Source organism: Talpa europaea, assembly GCF_964194135.1.
Source record: "Talpa europaea genome assembly, chromosome: 10".
NCBI lineage: Eukaryota > Metazoa > Chordata > Mammalia > Eulipotyphla > Talpidae > Talpa > Talpa europaea.
The window spans coordinates 65736257-65761428 of NC_140077.1; the positions used below are offsets into that span (position 1 = coordinate 65736257).

General features: G+C 43.4%; 1 protein-coding gene across 1 annotated transcript in view; it reads right to left on the minus strand.

Annotated features, from left to right (window-relative positions):
- Positions 1-414: 414 nt before the first annotated feature.
- The window catches only part of HIRA (histone cell cycle regulator), a gene marked incomplete at both ends in the record, with an annotated part of 90516 nt that continues 65758 nt past the window's right edge, over positions 415-25172 (minus strand). Inside the window, 10 exons of the mRNA XM_084245220.1 lie at positions 415-531; positions 10345-10433; positions 12518-12681; positions 13153-13275; positions 14751-14856; positions 15304-15362; positions 15929-16090; positions 18878-19026; positions 20655-20759; positions 21141-21345. Coding sequence (XP_084101346.1) covers positions 415-531; positions 10345-10433; positions 12518-12681; positions 13153-13275; positions 14751-14856; positions 15304-15362; positions 15929-16090; positions 18878-19026; positions 20655-20759; positions 21141-21345 — 1279 coding nt within the window. The remainder of the gene's footprint in view (positions 532-10344; positions 10434-12517; positions 12682-13152; positions 13276-14750; positions 14857-15303; positions 15363-15928; positions 16091-18877; positions 19027-20654; positions 20760-21140; positions 21346-25172) is intronic.

Here is a 25172-nt window from a genome sequence, read left to right on the forward strand (position 1 = left end):
AATACACTATTGTTTCAGGATTCTCTCTTTCACAAATGGCTCATTCATCATAGCTGAAGCAGCACAGCACCTGCAATGTGGCAGGCGCTAGTGTCCACAGTGGGACTGTGCTGAAGATAGCAGGCCTAAGAGTGCCTCATGAACCCAAGGCAGCAGAACAGAACCCCAGCTCCAGGTCTGCATGGGGATCCTGGAGAGAGAGACGAGTTGAGGGCACAGCTGCTCCTTTCTGAGGGAACAACAGGCCCAGGACACAGGGGAAGTCTGACCAGGGAGCTCGGGCAGCACTGGTGCAGGACAGCCCACCTCCTGCCAGTGTCTCCTCATTCTACAGTAGCCAGAAGAGGTGAGAGGTGGCTCTGCGCGTTGTCAGCGAAGAAGAGTGTGACCCTGTCTTGAGGCAGCTGGAGCAAGCTACTTGTCCCTCAGTATGTCAAGCTGTTCCTGACACTCGGTGAAGAGGCGCTGGAAGCGGAGGTTCTGCCCAATGACTGGCAACAGCTCCTTCAGCAACTCCCTCTTCCGCAGACCCTGTGGGCACAGGAGTGACAGTTGAGTGCCAGTGTTAGTGAGAAGTCCTAACTGTGGAGGAGTCCCTAGCCTGGCAGAGATCCTTGTGTTTGTTCATCTGAGAAACCTAGATGGATGACAAGAACTTCTCTGCATGCCAGGAAGCGAGAGCTGAGTTTAAATTTCCTGCAAGTGACCAATGTCCAAGTGACTTACAGAGAAATCCTGATTGTTGGCAAAAGGAAAATTCCTGGGGCATGGTGCAGTGTAGTGGCAGGGTGTAGTACAGTGACAGTGTAAGGATATGGTAGAGAAAATTAGGGTAGTTTGTGGTTCTCTGTATCCCTTAAGTCTGTTGGCATAGTCAACATTGGCCTTAGACAGCAATAAACTGTGATCACTCCAGGGTAAGATGGAAGTAGGAAATCAGGAGAAATATGTGGATAGTTACCGGGCGGGTCTACTCCCTTATATGTATGCTCTCCAGGGGCTGGAGTTCAAGTCCAGGGGTAAGGGGGTGCTAAGGCAATTAACTGGCTTTTGTTTCATGGGTGCTCTATCCTTAGCTTTTGCCTATGTCTCCTCCATATCTGAGTGCGTGGGCATCACAGCCTGCATTGGGCCCTTCTGCAATATGCACTGTTGAATAGGGTCTCTACTGCATAGACCCCTGAGGGGCACAGCAGATGCAAAGGGAAAACTATCAACTGCCAACACTGACCACTGGAAGAGAAAGACCACGATGTTAAGACAAGCATGGTGACAACAGCAGGAATTAAAGAACCAAAAGTAGACTCTGAGAATATCAAAGACAGAAAAATTTTTAAATTTTCTAAGAACAAGAGCATATCACCTACAAAGGAAAAGACATCAAGATTTACATCATAGTAGTACTTTTAATATATCGGGGGGAAAAATTCACAATCTTTACTTTTTAAATCCAGTCAAAGGCTATTCATGTAAGAGGGTATAAACAGAGGTATTCTTTGGGTTGCCACAGGAAAAGCTCACCCAGGAAATGTTTTGGAGGAAATGCTCAGAGATAATTCAGTTGATACTAAAAGAAGGAAAGTAATATGATCAACTACTGCAAAAGTTTTTGTGGGTATTAAAAAAACAAAGGGAATCAGAAAATGTAACTTGGTGATAAAAAACAATTTATCAGATCCAATAAACCAAAACCCAGACATATGATGGTAGCAAGAAACACTGGATATAGAAAGGCTGAAAGTTAAAGATGGAAAAAGATGTGTAGTAATAATTTTTAAAAAAGAAAGCTAGCATTTTATAATTATCAAAGTTACAGTCTGAAATAAAATCATTAGGGAGTAAGTCAAAAGAGAGGGACAAAAACATCCTCACAGGGAAATTTTAATACAGATTCAATTAGTTATGAGTCAGAAAGCCATTATCTGTAGGTTCAGAAAATGTAAACACATTTCATTAGTAGATATGACCTAATGCATGTATACAGAGCGAGGCACCCAAAATCAGAGAACACACATTCCTCTTTGGCATTGAAGGAAGTATGAAAAATTGCTCTAAAAGCATTTCAACAAGATAATAGGTTGCACTAGCATAGGCCAAATCCACCCTCTAGTCATGCAGTCTTGCCAATTTGTTTATATAGAATGCTGCCAAGAGCAGCTAGGTACCACAAAAATTGTATGGATTTGCAAAGCCTGAAATGCTTACTTCCTGGTCTCTTACAGAAAATCCCTGACACAGATTATGTTCTTTGACTAAAATATAACTTAGTAAAAACTCATGGATCAAATTAATTAATTAGTTTTAGTTAACTGAAATTAAAAACAATTTCCAAGTGAATGGTAATACTGCAAAACTAGTGTGATACAACAAAAGTGGGGCTTACACTGGACCACTATAGACATAAAATAACTTTATTGGAGGGCCTCCTTGGTGGCCTAGGGGATAAGTCTCAGCACTATCACCCCTGTGGCCTGAGTTTGAACCTGGGCTCGGGAGGTAATCCACATATGGCACAACAGATCTCTCCTGTCTCACCCATTTCTCCCCTTAGCAGTGTTATTTAAGGAAATCTGCCTGTTCTGCTCCCTATTCTGTCCCTAATCCTCTCACACCCTGCACCTCTGGCTTACATCCCAGATCTTCTACACAAAAATAATAAAAAAGAAAATAGCTTTATTGGAGAAGATGAGAGAATGACCAGAGTCCAATCTAAAACTCAGTGGAAAAAAAAAAAAATCAGATAAAACATTTTGAAAAATAGAATGAAAGATGATAAGAGTTAAAAATCAATGAAATTAAAAACAATAGGGAAGAAGACTAAAGTCATTTTTTGAAATGTCTAAAGAAAATAAACCTCTGGCAAGATTAATCAAGAAAGGAGGGAGAAAGCTCAATGAAAAATAAAGAAGGCACAAAATTTTAGATGTAGAAGAGATAAAAAGTAATGAGTAGTATGAACAATTTTGTGCCAACAAATAAGAATAGAGAAAATGGACTAATTCCTAGAAAAATAAAATAAATCAACTGATTCAAAAAGAAATAGGAAACAGGATTTTTATCTTACCACAATCAGGTATACTAGAATTTTTAATTGATGTCTAAGAAACTTCCAAAGAACAGACTTTTTGCAGTGTTATGCAAATATAACTCATCCTACAGCCAGACAAGGACAGCATGAGAATAGAAGATCACAGGCCAATTCATCTGTGAAGTCATATATATAAATCCTTTATAAATTACTAGCAATCAATTCTAACAGCGAATAAAAAAGAGAACTATTATCAAGAAAAGTGAGAATTAAATATTAGAAAAAAGTATAAAATATCTAAGAATAAATCTCACAAAAGATGTGTATGGTGTATGTACTGAAAACTGAAACTTTAGTGAAAGGCTTTAAAAAAAAATTTGAAGGCCTCCCTGACGTTGCAGGGGTTTAAAGACAGTGCTATCAAACTATCACCAGCCACTGTGGCATGAGCTCTATCCCTGTCAGCCAGGGAGCTAGCTACATGGCGCAGCAGACCTCTCCTGTCTTGCCTGCTGCTCCCCTCAGCAGTGTATTTCAATGAAGCTGCCTTTCTGCTCCCCTCTCTCTCTGATGAATTCTCTTACCCCCTACACCTCTGGTTACAACCCAGTTCCTTTTTTTTTTTTAATAAAATATACATATATTTATTAACTTATTTTTAGGCAACACTATTTCTTTTCTTTTCTTTTTTAATTTTTGTATTCCCCATACAATTGCAACTCCCTGATTTTGACCCCAATCTCCCCCCACCCCCCCCAAAGTATGTCTCTGGTTCAGAGTTGTTTGTTGATTTTGATATTTTCTTTCTTATAGTTATTCTTTTTCCTGGTCCCTTATTTAGGTTTTCTAGATTCCTGTTATGAGTGAGACCATCCAGTATTTTTCTTTTTCTTTCTGGCTTATTTCGCTGAGCATGATACCTTCCAGCTCCATCCATGTTGCTGCAAATTGCATGTGTTTATCTTTTTTGAATGCTGAGTAATATTCCATGGTGTATATGTACCACATCTTCTTGATCCAGTCGGCTATTTTTGGGCATTTGGGTTGTTTCCATAGCTTAGCTATTGTAAATTGTGCTGCTATAAACAGAGGGGTGCAGGTGCTCTTTGGAATTAATGTTTCTGTGTCCTTTGGGTAAATACCTAGGAGTGGAATTGCTGGATCATATGGAAGCTCTATCCTTAGTAGGTTGAGGAATCTCCACACAGCTTTCCATAGTGGTTGGACCAGTTTGCACTCCCACAAGCAGTGTAGGAGAGTTCCTTTCTCTCCACATCCTCGCCAACATTTGTTATTGCTAGTTTTTTTTATTATGTGCCATTCTCACTGGAGTGAGATGGTATCTCATTGTAGTTTTGATTTGCATTTCCCTGATTGCAAGTGACGTTGAACATTTTTCATATGCCTGTTGGCCATTTGTATTTCCTCTCTGGAGAAGTTTCTTTTTAACTCTTCTGCCCATTTTTTGACTGGATTATTTTCTTTGTTTTTGTTGAGTCTCATCAGCTCAACCCAGTTCTTGTATGCATAAATAAATAAATCTTTTAAAAAAATAAAATCTGAACGAAGACAATTTTTTTTCAAATTTTTTTCTTTTTTTTTTCTTCCAAGATTTAATTATTTATTTATTTATACAAGCACTGGGTACAGTCAGAAGCACGGGAGGGTGAGAGAATTCACCAGAGCCAGAGCAGGGAGCAGAGCAGGCAGAAGAACCGAAGTACATTGCTGAGGGAAGCAGCGGGCGGCAGGAGAGGTCTGCGCACCATGTGGGACCCTCCTCCAGGGGCCGGGGAGCAGCCGGGATTGAACAAGCGCTGCAGAGGCTGCGGGCAGCTTTGCAACCCAGCTCTCAACCGCTGCGCCATGGGGGAGGCCCAAAGAAGAAGACAATTTTTTTTTTCTGAAAGTACTTCCAATCATATGCCTGACAGTTTTTAATGCAACCTGACAAATTAATTTAAGCTATATATATGGAGTAAAAGTCAAGAACACCATAGATATTCACTATCCTCTTAGAGATGCAGGCTAATATGCCAAGCTTTGCCATAAGAGAGAAGACAAGACAGATGTGGTGGAGAACAACAGGGGATTATTCAATAAATTGAATTTGAGAACATACTGGGTTGATGAAAAAGTCATGACATTTTTCTGTTTTTCAAGCAAAAACGTGTCATGACTTTTCCGACAACCCAATATTTACCCACATGGAATACAGATTTAAAAATGGATCCTTAATCGAAAACATTCCCCTAAAGGGTTCAGAACTTAAATGTTAAAAAGTTATGCTTTTTTAAAAGCAAAATAATGAAAACAAAGTTTGTAGTTTATAGCATATATAAAAGTAAAGGTAGGGCAATAATACCACAAAAACTAGGAAGGGATATGGTAAATATACTATTAAAAGATGCTTTCAGAGTATGTGAAGTGGCAGCATATCACTTGAAGGTAGGCTGTAATAAGTTACTTAGGGTACTTACAGTGTAACTACCCTAAAGCAAGCATTAAAACAAACAAAAACCAACTGCTCCTTATATAAATAAAGCCCAAACAAAAAGGAATTAACTAATAAACCAACAAATGGATAAAATGGAGTAACAAAAAATGAAATTAATTAAAAAGTCAAGATGGTAGATTTAAAACTAAACATAAATGATCAATGTAAGTCTAAATCAATTTTATTTGGTGACACTGCGTTTTTTATTCATTAATAGTATTTAAAAGGCAAAAGCACAAAACTTCTAAATCTTTGTTAACGGTTACACAATTCTAAAAACAATTTGTGGGCCTCCCCTGGTGGTGCAGTGGTTGAGCGCTGGGTTGCGAGGCTGCCTACAGCCTCTGCAGTGCCAGTTCGATCCCCGGCCACCCATGAGGGTCCCACAAAAAAAAAAAAAAGTGACAATGATAACAAAGTGGGGATGGGTGGAGCTATAAAAGGAGTACAGTGTTTTGTGTGCAATTAAAATTAAGTTACTAGTATTACAATAAAGAAAAAATCAAAATCAACAAGCAACTATAAACCAGAGACACTAGAGGGTAGGGGGGGCAGGGAGAGAAGGGATTGGGGCCAAAATCAGGGGGGTGCAATTGTATGGGGAATATAACCAAGATGAAAATGCATACATTGTGCAGAAATGAAAAATGATGTTAAAAATGTATAAAATAAAAAAAAAAGAAACAAAAAAATTAAGTTATTAGTGGTTTAAAAGTTATTAGTGTTTTTGGTAATCCTCAGGGTTACCAAAAAGAAAGTATCTATAAAATATACATGAAATGAGGTGGGAATCAAAATATGTCTGTCACTGAAAAAAATCACCATACAATCGCTAAGATATGGAAACAACTTAAGAGCCCATCTATAGATGAATGGATAAATAAGATATAATTTATATACACAATGGAATACTAATCAAAGATAAAAAGATGAAATTATGGACTGTGAGGGGATTATGTTAAGTGAAATAAGTCAGATGGATAAAGGCAAATAATGTATGATTTCATACATTATACAGAAGACAAACAAAGTAAACAAACAAAGGCTTAGATTCTGAGACTACAATGTTGGTTACCAGAGGGAAAAGGTGATAGAAAGTATACAGAATGGGCAAAGGGTGGTAAACTGTATGGTGGTGGACAGAAACTAGACTTTTTGATGGTGATAACGTTGTATATACAGATGTCCAAGTAAAGGTTGCATACCTGAAACTTATATAATGCTATAAACCAACGTTATCTCAACAAAAACAACTTAAAAAAAAAAAAAGGACCATAGTAAGGGAAGATATGAGGGCTAAAAAAAGCTATAAAACAAAGAAAATAACATAAACAAATTAGCAATACTAACTTTACTGATCAGTAATTACTTTTAAGTATAAATGAGTATAAATTTGTATTTAAATTCCCCAATCAAAACAGATATGTAAACAGGATCCAACTATATGCTGCCTACAAGGAACTTACTTTACATCTAAGGACACACATATATCGAAAATGAACGTTGTGTTTCGTATTATGCAAATTTGCTGAATACCTTTATTCTCCAGGTCTTTTGTGGAATCTTTTAGCATTTGCAACATATGAGATCATGTTGTCTTCAAACAGTTAAGTTTACTTTTTCCTTTCCAATTTGGATTTCCAATTTTTTCTTACTGCTCTAAGACTTCTAGTACACTCTCTTAAGTAGAAGTAGCCAAAGGTCATCCTTAGCTTGCTTCTGTCTTTGAATTTAGACATAAAAGCCACCTTGTGACCATAAGGGAAAGGTCAGGAAAAATCACACAGTTGTATAGATTACTAAGTCCAAACCACTTACATTGGAGGAGAGAAAAAGATCTATTTCAGCTACCATTAGACAGGGTGTCATTAAACTACAGTTGAAAGCATCTGTCATGGACACCAGGGACCATGAGCAGACTGGCTATTTTAAACTGCTTACAGAAGGTGGAAAGGAGGTGGGGCCACACTGATGGGTGACCTGTGAAGGAAGCCACAGGTTCTCCTGTACAAAACCCTAATGAAGTGTACTGAATGGAGCTAGCAAGAACAAGCAGGAAGTAGGGAGAGGAAGATGTGGGAGAAAGGAGGATGTGTGGCTATTAACTAGTGGCACATCTGTGACTCTTCCTTTGCACCACAGTGGCTTGCAATGTTTGCTTTCAGACTGAAACAGAACTACTGTGGAGCTCTAGTTGACATCTCAGGCTAATGTTCCACCAGAGGGGCAGCTAGGTCAGAGTGAAGCCCCATAACTTGGTCAGACGGAAGGACTGGTTAAGCATATGTCTGTTTTCCACTGAAGCAGATAGCCTGTTAGGCTTCCCCAGAGGTGAGGTGTGCTTGGGAAGTGGCTCTACTCTTGCATAAGGAAACCTGAATCGGTTACCAACTTTAGTCTTTAACTTGTAATGACAAGAAGAGGTCCCCAGATGAATAGGAGAAAATATTCAAAAGCAATGACCACAATAAATGAATGAGAAATGAGAATGAACCTTAATAAGACAGATAATTCAGGGAACAAAGGTTAACATAAAAAATAAGTTCTGCTTAGTATTTGTAGCTTATATTTGGGAAGGTTTACTAACTTTTCATTCCAGTGACAGACAAGGTAATTCAGAACCCTTCCTGCTGAGGACATGGGACAACGCTGGACAAATATAAACAGACCTCACAGAGCTAACCTGCTAGTGCCAAATGATCAGGTACCAGTGTGGGGAAGGTAGGATCCAAGAGAGGAACGTCTTTATCTTGGGAGCATTTATTGATGAAGAAGAGACTAACTGACCTTCTGACAGACTTGAGGGCCTAGGGGGAACCAAAGCAGAGGCCTAGCTCCTATGAAAAGTGGGGGTCCCTAATAAATGCTCCCTTTTTTATGTTGGCATTCCAAGGGGATGCACCCTAGAATAAAGGAGAACTTGAAGTAAAACTGTTCCTGTACCAATTTTGAGTTTCCAGGGAATTGATCCTAGGACTCCATAAGGCAACAAAATTAAGATCTACTACAACAAAATAAAATGGAATAAAAAATAAAGAAGGCAAGTACACACTACACCCTCAGATCCATGTGGGTACTGACCCTCTAATCTTTCTAATCTCAACTCCTTTCATCCTCTATCACCACTCTGCTCAGTTGATCCCATTACAAGTTTTTAACCTCAGGTCTGTATTTGCTGTTCCCTCTGCTTACAAACTCTTTCTTCAGGTATCTGCTTCCCTCACCTTTCTGGCTCTGCTCTTAGTTAGGCCTATCTTGATCACCCAATATAAAATAGCATCATACCGGGGCCTCCCCGGTGGCGCAGCGGTTGAGCGCTGGGTTGCTAAGCTGCCTGCAGCCTCTGCAGTGCAGGTTCAATCCCCGGCTGCTCCCTGGCTACTGGAGGAGGGTCCCACATGGCGCGCAGACCTCTCCTGCCGCCCGCTGCTCCCCGCTGCTCCCCTCAGCAGTGTACCTCAGTCCCTCTGCCTGCTCTGCTCCCCGCTCTGGCTCTGGTGAATTCTCTCACCCTCCTGTGCTTCTGACTGTACCCAGTGCTTGTATATAAAAAAAAAAAAAAAAAAACAAACAAACAAACAAACTTAAAAAAAATAAAATAGCATCATACCTATAACTCTGTATCCCCCAACCTCTTTGTTTTTGTTCCCATAACCACCACTCCCACCATATATTATACAGACTTGCTTACTGTTTATAATTTGCCTGTCTCACAAGAACATAGCTCCATGAAGTCAGAGCCTCAGTTGATCTTATTCACTGCTGCCTGCCCCATGCTTAGACTGGCCTGGCCAGAGCAGGCACTCCATCAGTATCTGCTCAGTGAGTGAATGAAGTTATGGAGCTAACTCTTGGATCCATCATTTCTCCCATCCCTCACCAATTTGTTCCTTTTTCAAATCAATCAATGCAACAGCATCCACTCACTTAAGCCAAAAAATCTGGAGGTGACATTGTTAATAACTCTTTCCCTCACCTATTCCACACCCAACCCCACACCCTCTAAGTCTTCTTGTTTCTGCCTCCAACATACATATGGAATCGGTCTCCTTTCCATGGCCATCACACTGATCCAAGTTACCTTTATCTATTGCGGAAATGGCTACAAAATAACAAGCCATACCTGGTTTTCTTTGTCAGTTCATATCATCTCTGTATAAATTCCTCTCAGATTGTTTTGCCTTAGATTTCAGCTCCTTAAAAGGGCCCCAAGGTCTACTCTCTGCTATCTCTCATGTCACCTAACGCCATCCTCTCCTTTGTTTACTATGTTCCAGCCACAGTACTCTCAATGTACTGAGTCCTCTTTGCATTTACCATCTGTTCTACCAGGAACCTCTAGGTCTCTGCACAGCTGGTTTATTCTTATCCTTGGGTCTCATCTCCAGGGTCCTCTTCTAAGGTCTTCCCTGGCCAATTTTTCTGGTAAAGCACAGGCTTTTACTGCTCTGCTTGTTTCTTCTGAGCATAATCCTCAGTGTAAAATGGTCTTATGGACGCTACTGCTTACTTGTTCCTTATCAGACTATTGCTCCACAAAGGCAGGGAACGATCTTTTACCTTTATTATTGAACAAGCCCAGAGTCCTTGCCAGGCAGCTTTGGTCAGGCTCCCAAAGATAGAGTGGCTGAGTACTCCCTAGGCCCAACGCTGAGGGACCCCTCCTGCCAGGTCATGGAGTGCATAGCACCTTGCCCTTTTCCTGCTGCTTGGGCCCAAGTCTATTGGGGAGGAATTTTAAAGTACTTTGGCTTATTTAAAGTCTCCATTTTCATTTTCAAGAGTGAATTCTTGCAGCAAGAATGAAAGAAGCACCTACCACTACTGTTGACTCCCACTGGCTTCCAGTGGAGTAGTGAACCGGACCCAGTAAGTCCTTGCATATTTCTCGGAGTCGGTATTCAAACCCTAATTACAGAAAAAAACAAAAAACAAAAAACAAAACAGAACAGAAATAGGATCACATTACAAAAAGAAATAAAAAATCAAGAATATGCTGTTGTTGTGTATATCAAAGCAGAATGAACAAATGCTGGCTTTATTGCTTATATGGGAAAAACTCCTTGTGGGTCTCTTAGTTTGGGGCACTGCGACCCATAATGACAGATTCTCATTCGCCCAATCCCTTGACAACATAAACATAAGCTGTGCTTGAAAACTGAGATGTAGCTAGATCTGGGATAAAATTCCCAAGGTGATGGGAAATATGGGAAATTGTGGAAAGAGATCAGACTAGTCAGATTTGTTTGAGAAGATGTTCTGGCAGCTGGTGTGAGAGGAGATCAGCAGGCTTAGGAGGTCAGCCCTTAGGAGACAGGAGATAGCAAAGGTCCCAATTAGAACGAGAAGGGAGCAATTACGTGGAGATGGTGAAATAAGCTCACTAACCCAGGGTTATGGGCACAGCCAGGTGGAGTGCCAGAAAGACTAGAAGTGGAATTTGGGGGTGGCCTGTCAGCTGAACCATAAGGAATAGATAAAATCACCCAAAGACAAGGATGGAGAATAAGAGGAATGAAGCTGGAATTCGAGAACTGACTGGGATTTCCCTTTGAAAACTAAGTCTTCCTTTCCTTGTTAAGTCTGCAAGAGACAGAAGAGGCAACTTGTATATGAACACTGGGAAAGATGTGTAGAAGACGGTGGAAGAAAAGCAAGGGGTAGAAAGAAGTGATCCCATAAATGAGAGCAGGGCCTGGAGGAGGCAGCAGCTTTATGCAAGGAGTTAGGGTGAGTCCTTATCAACACCCAGGAATAAGCAAACCAAAGATGAGCCACAAGAGGGGGAATAAGGTGTGACTGGAGTGAACTCCCCAGCATAGGAATGACAAGTCAGTATCGGATAGTTACATAGACTGAGTGGGAAGAGTAAACATCAAACTCATTATTGATGTCCACTGGGGAAAGAAATGGGGTTTCATTTCATGTTGGTCAGTCATGTTTGTTGTCATCAATAGCGTAGACACTACAGTTATAGCAGCAGAAGCACATGGCATGTGAATTCTAGGAGTTACATTATAGGGGCTTGATATGTTTTTGCCTTTTCTGTACTTACATTTATTTCTCTAAACCATAATAAAAATGAGGAGGGTGATGTCAAAAGCAAAACATGAAGTCCAGGACAGGCTGCTCTGTCATCAGGCTTTGGGATGTGTGGTGACACAGGGAGTTTTGGGAGGGTCATTTCCCAAGATAGAGGCCTGGAGGCCAAGCACAAGCGGGAGGAAGACTGGTAATGTTACCCTTCACTTGCCTAGTAGAGGGATGAGAGGCTGTTGGAGGTCACTCCAAGAGCAGGTCAGTCACCTCTTCTGATACACCTTGCCTTTTGCAGACTAACGGAATGTAGTGGATGGAAGGGGGATGGAGATACAGGGGAGGGAGCACAGATGTTCTCTGAGAAGCCGAGCTCGGAAAACCTGGGCTGGAGGGCCATGGGGAGGTGCTCAACAGCAGGCTGGCCCTTCCTGGGCAGGAAGGGCTCAGAGGAGAAAGAGAAATGCAGGCCCACCAATGCTGCCAGAAGATGCTCTCCCCTGGGGTGATTGGCTTGCTGACCACTGACACTCCAAGGGTGTGATAGAGGCAGAATATTCTGGTATTCACAATATTCACAATATCACAATATCACATTTGCTTCTTCTGGAAATGTCTTCCCACACATTCTCTGCTCCTACCCCCCTCCCTCTGTTAATCCTCCTGGCCTCAGGACCTACTCCATTTAGGGCCTTGGAGTAGAATGGGCAGGATGCCCACTGGGCTTGTCCAGATTACAACTCAGGCTGGGTGACATGGGGCTGAGGGTCCATTTCACTGATGGGAGAGCAAGAAGTTAAGGCCCCTAAGAGTGACCACGGGAGACTAGGAAGGAGAATATAGAGAGCCCCAGGGCTGTAATACCCCTGCCTTGATTCGATTGATTTGAGTAGGATCATGTTGGGATGGGGACTGTATATGTTCCAGGAGGACTGAGGGGTCACTAAGGACCTCACCTTCGTTCACTAGGTACCGTGCATAGAGGAGGAGCCAATGGCGGTATTCGTGGCTGGACTGCAGTGTAAGCGCTGCGGCGACCTGATTCTCCAGGTAGGCTAGGGTGGTCTCCTGCTGCACCACATGAGGCACGGAGAAGAGACGGGCCGCCTGCCTCCCTGAACTGCAGAGACCAGCAGAGCACACATGATAAGGCAGCAGGCACCTTGGAGGGAGGTGAGGGTGTGGGCTGGAGACAGGAGGCTGCCACTATATGTCCCAGAGCACCATTGAGAACTCAGTGCTGTGATGGGGCATTAGAATCCATGCTAGCCCACCCATCCCCAAATCCTAGCCATAGCCCCCCCAGCTGCTCTGGCTCCCTAGCTGTATCTCACCCTGTACCTGTCAGATAGGCCGTTAAGGTACAGGCTAGTGGCTCATTCCCCCCACCTAAATAAAAAACTGCTCAACATGGGTGATCCAAGACCCCTAGCACCTTAGAGTGGCATCTGGGCCATGAAGTAACATGGTCTACATTCCAGGTCCCCAGGATATTACTTGACATGGGCCCACAATGCTTGGTAACCCAACCTGCCTGTGCAGGACTGGGCCTTCACAACCCAGCCACTGTTCCTGCATTCAGGTCACCTACGTGGAGGCGTGGCCCTGGACTATGGCTAAGGGTCCCGAGCACAGCATGGCATCCTGGGGAGGCAGGCTACTTCTGAAGTCCGCACACTGGGCCAGGGAGTCCTGCTTGTCAGAAACCAGGTTCCTAGGGAGGAAAAGGAAAAGACAGGAAAAGAGCTCAGAAAAACTATGAGGTCCTCCTGAAGAGATTGGTGATGAGGCCAATGAGAAACAAGAGCCATGTGACTACTACCAGAACACCAGTGAGGTTGGTGTCTGTGTTGTCAGCACTGGGTTCCTTATGGGCAGGTTTCATAATAAGGAAACATCAATGACAGTGGAGTTAGCAAGAGGATTCTCCTGTGAGCACTGCAGCCTCATGGTACTCATTCCTGAGGACAAGTCACCTGTGTGTGAAGTATGCCCAGGATGTCCATCTGCTCTAAGGGTCCTCATGGTCTGGTCCCTCAGAAGCTGTCATGGTCCCAGCCTTCCTTTGCTTCTAAAACCAGGTAGGCAGATCTTCACCTTCTCTGAACTACTCCCATCTTGGTCAAGTAAACATGCTTTACACACTTTAAAAACAGCTCAGTGTCTTTGTAAATATATCCAAGATACTAAGAGTCATATATCCCTTCCTAAATAACTGGCTTGTTTCTATTATTACCAGAGTCATATATAATAAACAACACTGGATAATTTGGAGGAGCAGGGAGTGGAGATTTGTGGGATTATCTTGCTTTTTCTAATTTAGGAAAAAGAGGATAAATATGTGACAGACAACTGTTAACAAGAAAGGTAGGGTATAGACAAATGTATAGACAAAAAAAAGCTTTTCATTTTCAGAGTGGCTGGCATACCACTTATTTTTTTTCAAAGATTTATTTATTTATGCATATAAGAACTGGGGTACAGGCCAGAGATGCAGGGGTTATGAGGATTCACCAGAGACAGAGTGGGGAACAGAACTGGCAGACCGACCGAAATACACTGCTGAGGGGAGCAGCGGATGAGACAGGAGAAGTCTGCCCTGTCTTATACCACTTACATATTACACATGCTGACTTAAGAAATTTTACAAATTTGAAATATACAAATTCCAAAAAAAAAAAACCAGAAGAAAGGTTCAGATCATTGCAGGTAGTAAGTGATGGTACAACCTTAGCTAATTCAGGATGTTAGTAATAAGTGCTATTTGGCTCGTCCTAAGCTACAAAAATTGAAAAGTGCTGGCAAGGTTACTATGAAGTCAACTTATTTCAAAGAAGGTGACCTCAGAAAATGATATAAAAAGAAAGCACCTCTGAGCATGGGCTCTGAAGCCAGAGAGGCTGTGAGCTGGCAGCCTGCCATGAGGACAGTGGAGCTTATACTAGCAGGTTTGAGTTTTGTCTCTTTAGGCTGGGCTGTTACTGTAGCTCCACTCTAGGGAAAAAGCTTGGCAGGCTGGACCATAAAAACTGAGAGCCTTTGTTTGCTACTCTGGGCTCCAACTGAGTAGGAGCATTGCATTGGCAGTGTAGTGGTGATAAGCACAGCCGCCTTGAACAACTCAGAAGAACATGGGGCAGAGGGCATGGAGAACGAGGGAGGGCAAGGTCAGGGGATTGGCTTGCTTACCATGTAGAAAGTGATGGATTGAAGCAATATGCCTTCCCATCAGACAGGTTCATCACTGGGATTCCATGCTGTGTCAGCAAGATCTGTGACACTGTCATGTCACTTCCTGGGGAGAAGGAACACACACACACGTACACACACGTACACACACATGTACACACACGTACACACACACACACACAACACGTTTCTAGGTGAGCTCACACATGTACCAAAGGAGGAACCCGAACCCTGGCTCTCATAATCCCAGCAACAGGTATCCTAATGCTAAATTCAGCAGCTAGAGAGTTGCTGCTCTGCACATACTATTCTCACTGCCACCCCCCAGACTCTGTAACCTCTTAAGGACCCAATCATCTGCACCCGCCTCCTACCCTGAAAAAGGGCCTCTCTCCCTGCAATGTAACTGTACCCTCTGTCACACTGAATACCTCACACAGGGTCCAAAGCCAGGCTCTCTGACTAGGCTGAGAAGGGCCCTTCATATTTGGATCTGGAACTTGAGGTATCCTATGCCCCTCAGCCCCCCGAGGCAGCCCACTGCTGGGGTTACCTGCCAGGATGGAGTGTAGAGATTCTTCTTTCACCACAACCACCTGTCTGTGAACATCCCTAGGAGGAAGATAGGGAGTAGTTTACTTGCCAAACAGGGTAAATGCATTAGAGCATACCTCAGAGCTCAGACCCCAGCTCTGTGGTCCCTGTTGCATTCCCAGCTTTGGCTTAGGGGTTCTGGGCCACATGTGGCTTCTACCCCTAGTATCATTACAGTCCCTCTGCACATCCACAGTAAAGCATCCAGAAAACAGAGGCATGGGGGCCTGCTACTAACACCACACCAACTATGTTAGAAGCATGGCTCTGCTGATGAAGCCCATTATTAGGACTCTGGCATATGCAGCTAGGTATTTGTCATGTGGTGTGCTTCTGTAAGGGTGTTAGCAGGAGCAGGGAGGCTGTCCCACTTCCTCTTGAACATCACCCTTCTTCCCTACCCCAAATGAGGCAGCCATCACAAGCAATGTCCAACTGCTTGGTCTCTTGAGTGCTAAAATCCTTAGGCCTGCCGTCTCCAGGGCACATCCTCTGCTTGCCCCTTTCCCTGCAGTGAGGGGAGACCACCACAGACTTGTTCCGTCCTACCTGGAGCCCACCCCACCCAGGGCCTTTCATCTCACCAGACTGACAGCGTGGCTGCAGCAGTGAGTGCCATCACGTAGGAGCCTGTGCAGTGCAAAGTGGAGATTGGGGATGGCAGGAGGATGGGAGGGAGGAGGCGGCGACCACAGGTGGAGAACACTGACAGCATCCTTTTTTCACAGGCGACACACACCACATCACTGAGAAGACAGAAATGGGGTCAATGTCAGGGGGGTTGGGAACTACAGCAGAGAGAGCAGTCCCGAAATGCAGACTTCCCTGTGCCTGAAGCAGCCTTCCCCTCAGTAGGTGTAGTAGAACGAGAAGCAGAAAGAGGCCTGGCGTGAAGATCAGGGCAGAGCCTCAGGGCTGAAGTTGTCTAGCACAGCTCTCCAATTAAAGAGACCATATTCTTCTCCAAACCAGGAGCTGCTACATCTTTTTCTGAGCTCACCCTGAGGTTAATCCGGAGGTGCGAGTACTTCAGAGAGCCATGATAGGTGACAGTGACCCAGTTAGCACACTCCACTTATCAGTGCCCACTCTTGGCCAATACTGGTAAGACTAGTGCTAAGAAAGCTTCTGCTGAGATAGGCCAGAGTCTGGGAAAAACAGAGCATGTCTCCACAGGGGATGCCAGCTGTACGCTCAGGTCTTTGCATCTGGGATAGAAGAGGTGTGTCATCTCCTGAGCAAGAAATGCTTCACAAGCAAGAGTGAGGGTGACAACAAGTGACCACCCTCTGACTGGCCAGCAATCCCTCAGGTGTGCCCAGCACAAGCAGGCTGCTTCTCAGTGAGGGCCTCTGAGGGGCCCCAGCCACAGATTAGGATGAGGTCAGAGACAGCAAGATCCTGGACCCACAAGACCACCCAGAATCCCACTCATGTAACTTCTGTTTGTTCAGCCAATGCCTGTGGTCTGCATGGGCAGCAGACTCACAGCAAGGCCGGCTAAGGAAGGTGCTCTATCAACTGCCTTTTCCTAAGTAGGCACTGCTATTAATGGCCTTTGGGCTGGGAGAAGCAAGTAAAATGTTTTTGTTTACAAGGACTATTTGAGTAGGACTGGCAATAGGAAGTTTTCTGTGACTGAATTCTGTCTGTTCATCTCTGGTGGGCAGGTTTGTCCTGAAGGCAGACCACTACAGAGGGAAGGATTTGGCCCTGCAGCCAAATCAGCTGCCAGACCAGGGACAGTGAGGGGGTGCTCACAGCAGCACGCATCATACAGGCCTCTTTGCCCTTCACTAGTTCCTGACATTCGGAGCTCTGCCCACTTATCTTGAAGTGAAACGGAAGGAAGAGAATGGAGGTTCCTTCTGAGCCCAACACCACTTGCTCAGTGCCTATGGGAACCTTGACCTAAAACAGAAAGACAAGTGTTTCCAGACACTTGTGAAAACATTTTACATGTAACCTCATGGTAAATGACTAAGAATCTAATTAAAATGATGATCTTTTTTTTTTCTAGTTCCATCACTTTTTGTTTTATATAATAAATTTTATTTTTGTATTCCCCATACAATTGCAACCCCCTTATTTTGACCCCAATCCCTCCCCTCCCGCCCCCTACCCCCCAAAAAGTGTCTCTGGTTCATAGTTTTTTCTTGATTTTGATTTTCACTTTCTTATAGTTATTCATTTTCCTGGTCCCTTATTTAAGTTTTCTAGATTCCTGCTATGAGTGAGACCATCCGGTATTTTTCTTTTTCTTTCTGGCTTATTTCGCTGAGCATGATACCTTCCAGCGCCATCCATGTTGCTGCAAATTGCATGTGTTTATCTTTTTTGAATGCTGAGTAATATTCCATGGTGTATATGTACCACATCTTCTTGATCCAGTCATCTATTTTTGGGCATTTGGGCTGTTTCCAAAGCTTAGCTATTGTAAATAGTGCTGCTATAAACATAGGGGTGCAGGTGTTCTTTGGAATTGATGTTTCTGTGTCCTTTGGGTAAATACCTAGGAGTGGAATTGCTGGATCATATGGAAGCTCTATGTTTAGTAGGTCCAGAAATCTCCACACAGCTCTCCATAGAAACCACTTTGCACTCCCACCAACAGTGCAGAAGAGTTCCTTTTTTTCCACACCCTCGCCAACATAAAATGATGATCTTAAGTTATTCACCTGTGTTAAAACCTTTGTAAGAGTATGGAACACATGGTCCTGATTGGGGGACCTATGCCTCCACAGGCACCTGAGGAAAATGCTGGTCCTCTTTCCAGACTGAGCAAAAGGCAAAGCCAACTCCTTGGCCTGGAATCCCAAGGGAAGACACTGGATACTAATTCACTGAACCAAGGTCTACTATCAAAATGCAGAATATGGAAAGAGTTGGGTTGAGGACTTGGGAGACAGGAAATCAGTTCCAACCTCCTTGGATAGATTTTGGGAGGCCAGGCAAGGCTCAGTCTGGAACCTGAGACTTCAGGAATTTGGCCAGACAAGGGAATCAGAACATGTAGGTAGAAATCCTGGCTTGGACTTTTTCCCCAATTGTCACATGGTGACAGTGGTGTCAAGGGGAGGTGTAGGGGCTGAGATGACAGATTCACATGCTTAGGGGCTAATGATTTTGCTAATACTAGGATGTGAGAACAATGCCACTCCTCACAGACAGGCCATGTTATGGGACAGTGACTGCCACGTAGTACAGTGCATTTGTTTGCTATACATTAAAAGCTGGGCCAGGGGCCTCCCTGGTGGCATAGCGGTTCAGCACTGGGTTGCGAGGTGGCCCGCAGCCTCTGCAGCGCCAGTTAGATCCCCGGCTGCTGGGCGAGGGTCCCACATGGCGCGCAGACCTCTCCTGCTGCTCCCCTCAGCAGTGTACTTCCTCAGTCTGCCTGTTCTCTTCTCCGCTCTGGCTCTGGTGAATTCTCTCACCCTCCCATGCTTCTGACTGTACCCAGTGCTTATATAAATTTAAAAAAAAAAAAAAAAAAAAAAAAGGCTGGGCCAGGCAAATATGCTTGCCCTTACCAGCTGCCAGCGGCAGTGAGGATCCGACTGGTGAGCACCGTCTCCCATTCCTTCCCTTCCCGGTTACATTTCAAGCGGCTCAGCTTCACACCCCCAACAGCTGTCACTTCATTCTCCACCTCAATGTACATGGAGGGATCAGAGCTCACCTGAATGACAAAAGCAAACATAACATCTTTCTGGGTGACAATGGACTTACTCAGAATTGGGCCATAGGACAGGTGAGATGCTCAGAGGTCCCTGAGGCATGAGGAAGACACAGAGAGGCATTCATATCTGACTGGCCAACAGGAGGGTGGTGGTAGAGGTGTTAGGGTACAACAGGGGGGCCAGAGGGCTAGACTTGCAGCCCCCAGGGTAGGGGGAGTCCTTCTTGTTATCTGCCTTGTTATTAGAGTAGTAGAGCAGAGAATCAGTGTCAGAGTGAAGACCCTAAAGCTTCCTAATCCTACTACCTCCTCTCACAAGGGAGAATATAGAGAAAGCAAGTTACTAGGTGAAGAGCACACCACAGATGACTCAGCTGGTGACAGACCTGGGAGTGGGACACTGGCTCCTGCCTCTTAGTTGAAGGAATTTTCAAAGACTGCACTGTATGGTCACAAATGAGTCATAATCAGTGGTTGGAAGAAAAGTCTAAAAAAACTCTTAAGATCCTCTCCAATTCCTTCAGTAATGAGTCTCAGTCCTGCTCAGGTGAGAACAATTTCACGGGAACATCTCCAGAATATTGAATGTAGAAGAGCCTATTTCAGTACCTGATTCCATATGAGTGCATCTCTAATGTCCAGGGAACTGACTATGAGATATTCTGTATGGAAAACCAGGCAGAACAGCTAAAGAGTTTGCAGCCACGTGGCCACAACTGTGAGTGACATGGGGCAGAGGCTGGCTGTTGTTGGGAGGCAGGCCTTCACAGGTACTGAGAAACCAGCATTCAGCTAGAAGAGTTTGGGAGGGGAGTTTGTATACTCAGCCTACATTCACATCAGCAACAAGAACAAAACATATGTGTCCCTACCTACTCTTAGTCCAGAAGGATCCATGGCAGGAAAGGGTGATATCTGCTCCCTGACAATCCTGGGATAGGGCAGTTTGTGGCCAGTGAGGAATGACCTACCTGCATAGGGTCCTAGGTTTCCTGAGGACATGCACCTGGGTTGAGGCTCAAAGGGCATGAAACAATGGAGTGTGCAAAGGCCTGACACAGGTGCTGGACTGAGTAACTACAGGGCCTCTGGTTATAAGGACTATTTGCTCTAGTACGGTGTCTTGAACCAGCACAAAATTATAAGCTTCTACTTCAAAAGCTCAAACAGCCCTCATAATGACTGTGCAGGACACTGGGAAGCAAATAGCTAGTGGGCTAGTTGGAAGCTGTTGTACTATGTGGTAGCCCAAGGAGGAGGTTCAGGAACAAGTGTGGAGCTCAAGGAGTCTTCCAGAAGGGACACCTGAGACAAGTCTTGAGAAGCTGGGAATCCAAATGATGGCAGCAGTGACTATGGGGGCAAAGTCACAGAAGATGAATAGGGGTAGAGGGCAAGGGATAGGGTAGGAGGGGGTGTGTGTGGGGTGGGGGGAAGTGTAGTGGTGCTGGGAAAGGGGCTAGTGATTTTGCTAATACTAGGTGGTTGTACTGATCAGTCACAACTTCCCCCAGGTGATGGAGAGCCACTGGAAAATAGCCCTCAGTCAGTGACAATTCAGGGTTTATACTGGGGGGAAGAGGGAAGAGAAGGTATACTTGTGAGGGAGAGGTAGGAGACCTTCTCACCTGGAGGGTGAATGCTCTCTGGGGGCCCGGCATGGGCAGCTTCAGTGCAGGTGCTGGTATAGACAAACACATGGCGTCCTTCTCTGTGGTCAGGGTAGCTGGGGACTGCAAGAGAAGAAATGTCCCTGAGCCCTGTCCCAGCACTGTAGGGCACTGTCAGGTAAAGCTCAATTACTCAGAGGTGAGGCGGGGCCTGTTACCCAGCATTTCTACCCAATCTGCAGGTGTATAAGTGCAGATTATACCCACTTTACAGAGAGATAGCTGATCCCAAGGAAATGCTCAAGAACTCTGGATCAGCTGAGGGCAGGTCTGGGGAAGCATGGCCTCCATGCTTTCTCTGGGTGAGTACATGTCTAAGGCAGTGACCACGCTGAAAAGGCAATGCTGTGGCATGGGGGTCTCCCTTCTCCCAACTGGGCATATGCTGGCCCTAGTACATAAGTCAAGAGATGGGCTAGGGAGGCGTGAGACCATTGGCCTTACCTGGACAGACAGAGACATGGGCATGAGCCGGGCGTCCTTCCGAGGCCGCCCTTTCTTTTTCTTCTCTACAGTTTCCACCTCAAGCTCCAGTTTTCTCTTGGACAGTGAGGAAGGCTTGGTCACAGGGACCTTCTCGTCGCTGTCACTGCTGCTCTCCAGTAGGTCCCGAGGCCTCAGCTCTTTCACAAGATTCTGTTCTTTTAACCTGTACAAACACAGATACCATTTTTTTCTTCATGACTACTAATTTTATAATAATTAAAAAAAAAATACTTATCCCCAAAAGTTGGTAAAAAAAAAAAAAAAAAAAACAGGAGAGCACACTGGTTTTTGCCTCAAAATGAAGAGTTTGAAATGACTCTGATCACTCCCATTCCCAAATAATAGGAAAGCTGAAAATCAACAGATCTTAAATTCACCAGAGAAGTAAAGTCACAAGGCAAACAGCCACTTTGAAAACTGGAAAGACGGATGAAGACAGAACACTCCCCAGCAGCAGATGCCCTTGGAGCTCTAACTGGTGGAATGTCTTAAAGCTAACTGATACACTACTGGTGGCTAAGTGTCATCTGGCCTTGTGAATTAAAACTGCTAGGAGTGGTACAGTCGTAGGAGGGAATCCACACTTTTGTTAGTTTTACCTCCAGCAGCTCTAAAGGGTTCTCATGTGTTTAAAGGGTTCTCAAGAATGAAAATTGGGGTGAATACCTAGCATCCTTCAGTTGAGGGAAGGGAAAAGCATTGATTTCAAACACTATGAGTTCTGTTCTCATTAACAAAAGTCTGCCCTCAAGGGAAACTACTTCACAGAAGCCTTATGGGACCTGGGTAAGACAAATTAACCAACTCTACCCTAGTCTCACATGCACATGCACACACAGAAGGAGGAACTCTTCTTTAACTTCACAGTCTAGGAACTCTGGTCTCACAACAAATCATAAGATTATAGAATTCTCCTCTTCCTTAATACCTCATTGCCAAATCAAGAGGACTCCCAACAAAATAACATTAAATTGTAACTTAGAGACCTGCAAAACAGATATTGTTTAGCAAGAAGTTTCTAGGGAAACTTCTCAAAGACAACAGAGGAGATCTAAGCAAGGACACTGGAGGAAATGGGAGCCTCATACAGATAAAGGCATCAATAAACATGGCTCAACTCTTACTCTGATCAACAGAACAGCACACTATAGGCCTTCAATCTCAATTCTGGTTATAGTCATGTGTCACTTGATGGGGAATTGTTCTGAGAAGTGTCAATAGGCGATTTCCTTGTCAAATGGCACAGGGCATAATTACATAGACCTAGATGGTATAATTTACTGTACATCTAGGCTATATGGTATGACATATGGTATATGACATATGGACTACAGTTGCATATGCAGGCAATTGTTGACTGAAATGCCATTAAACAATGCATGTACTCAATACATCACGTCCAGCTTTCACTAACCAAAAAAATCACAAGATATGATAAAAGGCAAAACAAAATCAAACAAACAAAATGAAATACAGTCTTAAGAGAGAAAGCAAGCATCAGAACCAGAGTCAGATATGACAGAGATTTTGGAGTTATTAGGGAAGGATTTCAAATATGTATAATTAATATGCTAAGGGCTCTACTGGGAAAAGTTGAACATACAAGAACAAATGGTTAATATAAGCAGAAAGAATTTAATATTAGAGTTGATAATATAATGAACATATATATTGAAAATAGTTTAAAATATATTCAAAATTAGTGAAAGATACCAAATCACAGAGTTGCTTAGAGAACTTTACTAAGGACAGTATAGGCACCGTAAAACAGAGTTGTTTAGAGGGATAAATTATCAAGTCAACACCCACACTTATCATTCAAACTGCAAAAATATGAAACAGAAAATCTTGAAAGAAAACAGAGGAAAAATAACACCTTACCTAAAAGGAACAAGGATAAGAAATACACAATCTTCTTCAGAAGCTATTCAAACAAGAAATGAATGAAATTTTTAAAGTGTTAAAAACCTGGAATTCTTTATCTAGTGATACAGACCTAATTTGCAAAAAAAAGCTATATTAAGTTATTCAAAAAAAGAAAATGATATAAGTCAGAAACTCATGTCTGCAAGATAAAAGAGTCTTAGTATAAATGAATATAAGGGCCTCCCTGGTGGCACTAGGGGTTAAGACACAACCTATGAAGCTATTCGGAGCCACTGCAGCACGAGTTCGATCTTCGGCCAGGGAGCTACCCACATGGCACGGCAGACCTCGGCTGTCGCGCCCACCCGCTACTCCCCTCAGCAGTGTATTTCAGTCAATCTGCCAGTTCTGCTCCCCATTCTGTCTCTGGCAAATCCTCTCACCCCTTACACCTCTGGTCTGTACTCCAGTTCTTATATGCATAAATAAATCTTAAAAAAAAATGAACATATAACTTTATTTTCCCTATTCTTTTAAAAATTATTTTCTTACATTGTTGTTAATTTTTTAGAGTATTTGACTTTTCCAAACCCAGACATCACACATTCTGTGATTCCAATTATATGAATGAACAAATCTATGAAGACAAAAAGTAGATTAGTGTTTGCTCAGCCTGGGATAGAAATGTTCAAAATTGTGATTGTGTTGATTTTTACATAACTTTGACTATACCAAAGAAGCGTTGACTTTAAGTGCAGAAATTGTGTGGTGGTGATTACATCTCAGTAAAGATGATATCAGAAATTAACACATATACATTCATACATATTTCAGTTTAACTATAGTAAAGGAGCCAAGACTACAATGTTGGGCCCCCCTAGTGGCCTTGGCTCAGCGCTATCACCACCTCAGCCTGAGTTTGATCGCTGGCCAGGGAGCTAATCCACATATGGTGCAGCAGACCTCGCCTGCTTCTCCCCTTAGTAGTGTATTTCAGTAAACCTGCCTATTATACTTACTCCCCACTCTGTCTCTGGTGAATCCCCTCTCACATACACCCCCCCACTTGGGCCTATACCCCAGGTCTTCTATGAAAAAATTAAAAAAAAAAAAAAAGACTGCAATGGAAAAAGAAAAGCCTTCAACAAAGGATGCTGGAATACTAAGTCTTAAAAGCATGCCATGTGGTTTGCTCCCTGGCCATCCAGGGATTGAACTCGTGCTCCAGTGGCCGAGGATAGCTTCATAGGTTGTATCTTAACCCTTTGTGCCACCAGGAAGGCCCTGCAGATACTTGGTTTTATTTCTGGACTCTGAGTTCTACTCTATATCTTTATGTTGGGCCTCCCCTGGTGGTGCAGGCGGTTGAGCGCAGCGCTGTGGAGCTGTCCACAGCCTCTGCAGTGCCAGTTGGATCCTGGCCGGCTGGCGAGGGTCCCACGTGGCGCAGCAGACCTCTCCTGTCTTGCCCGCTCCTCCCCTCAGCAGTGTATTTTGTTAGTCTGCCTGTTCTGTTCCTCGCTCTGTCTCTGGTGAATCCTCTCACCCTCCCGCGCATCTGGTCTGTACCCCGGATCTTGTCTAAATAAATAAATAAATAAATCTTTAAAAAAAAAATCTTTATGTCAATCCCTGTGTCAGTGCCACACAATTTTGATTATCACCACCTTGTACTGTTTTGAAATCAGGAAGTCTAAGTCCTCCAACTTTGTTTTCTTTCCCCTAAGACTGTTTTGGCTATTCTGGGGCTCTTGAGTTTTCAGATGAATTTTGGGATCAGCTTTTCAATACCAAAAAACCAGTTAGAATTCAGAAAAAAGACTATATTGAATCTGTAGATCAATTTGGGGAATACTGCCATATAAATAATATTAAGTCTCCCAGTCAATGAACATGAGATGTCTTTCCATTAATTTATGTCTTTAAATTTTTTAAGCAATGTGTTTTTATACTTATACTTTATTTCTTTTGCTAAATTTCTTTTTTCCTGCTATTGAAAATAGAACTGTTATCTTAATTTCACTTTTTGATTATTCTTTTCAAGTCAACAGAAACACAATTGACTTTCATATGTTGATTTTGCATCTTGCAAACACTGCTCAAGTGATTTGTTCTAGAAACTCT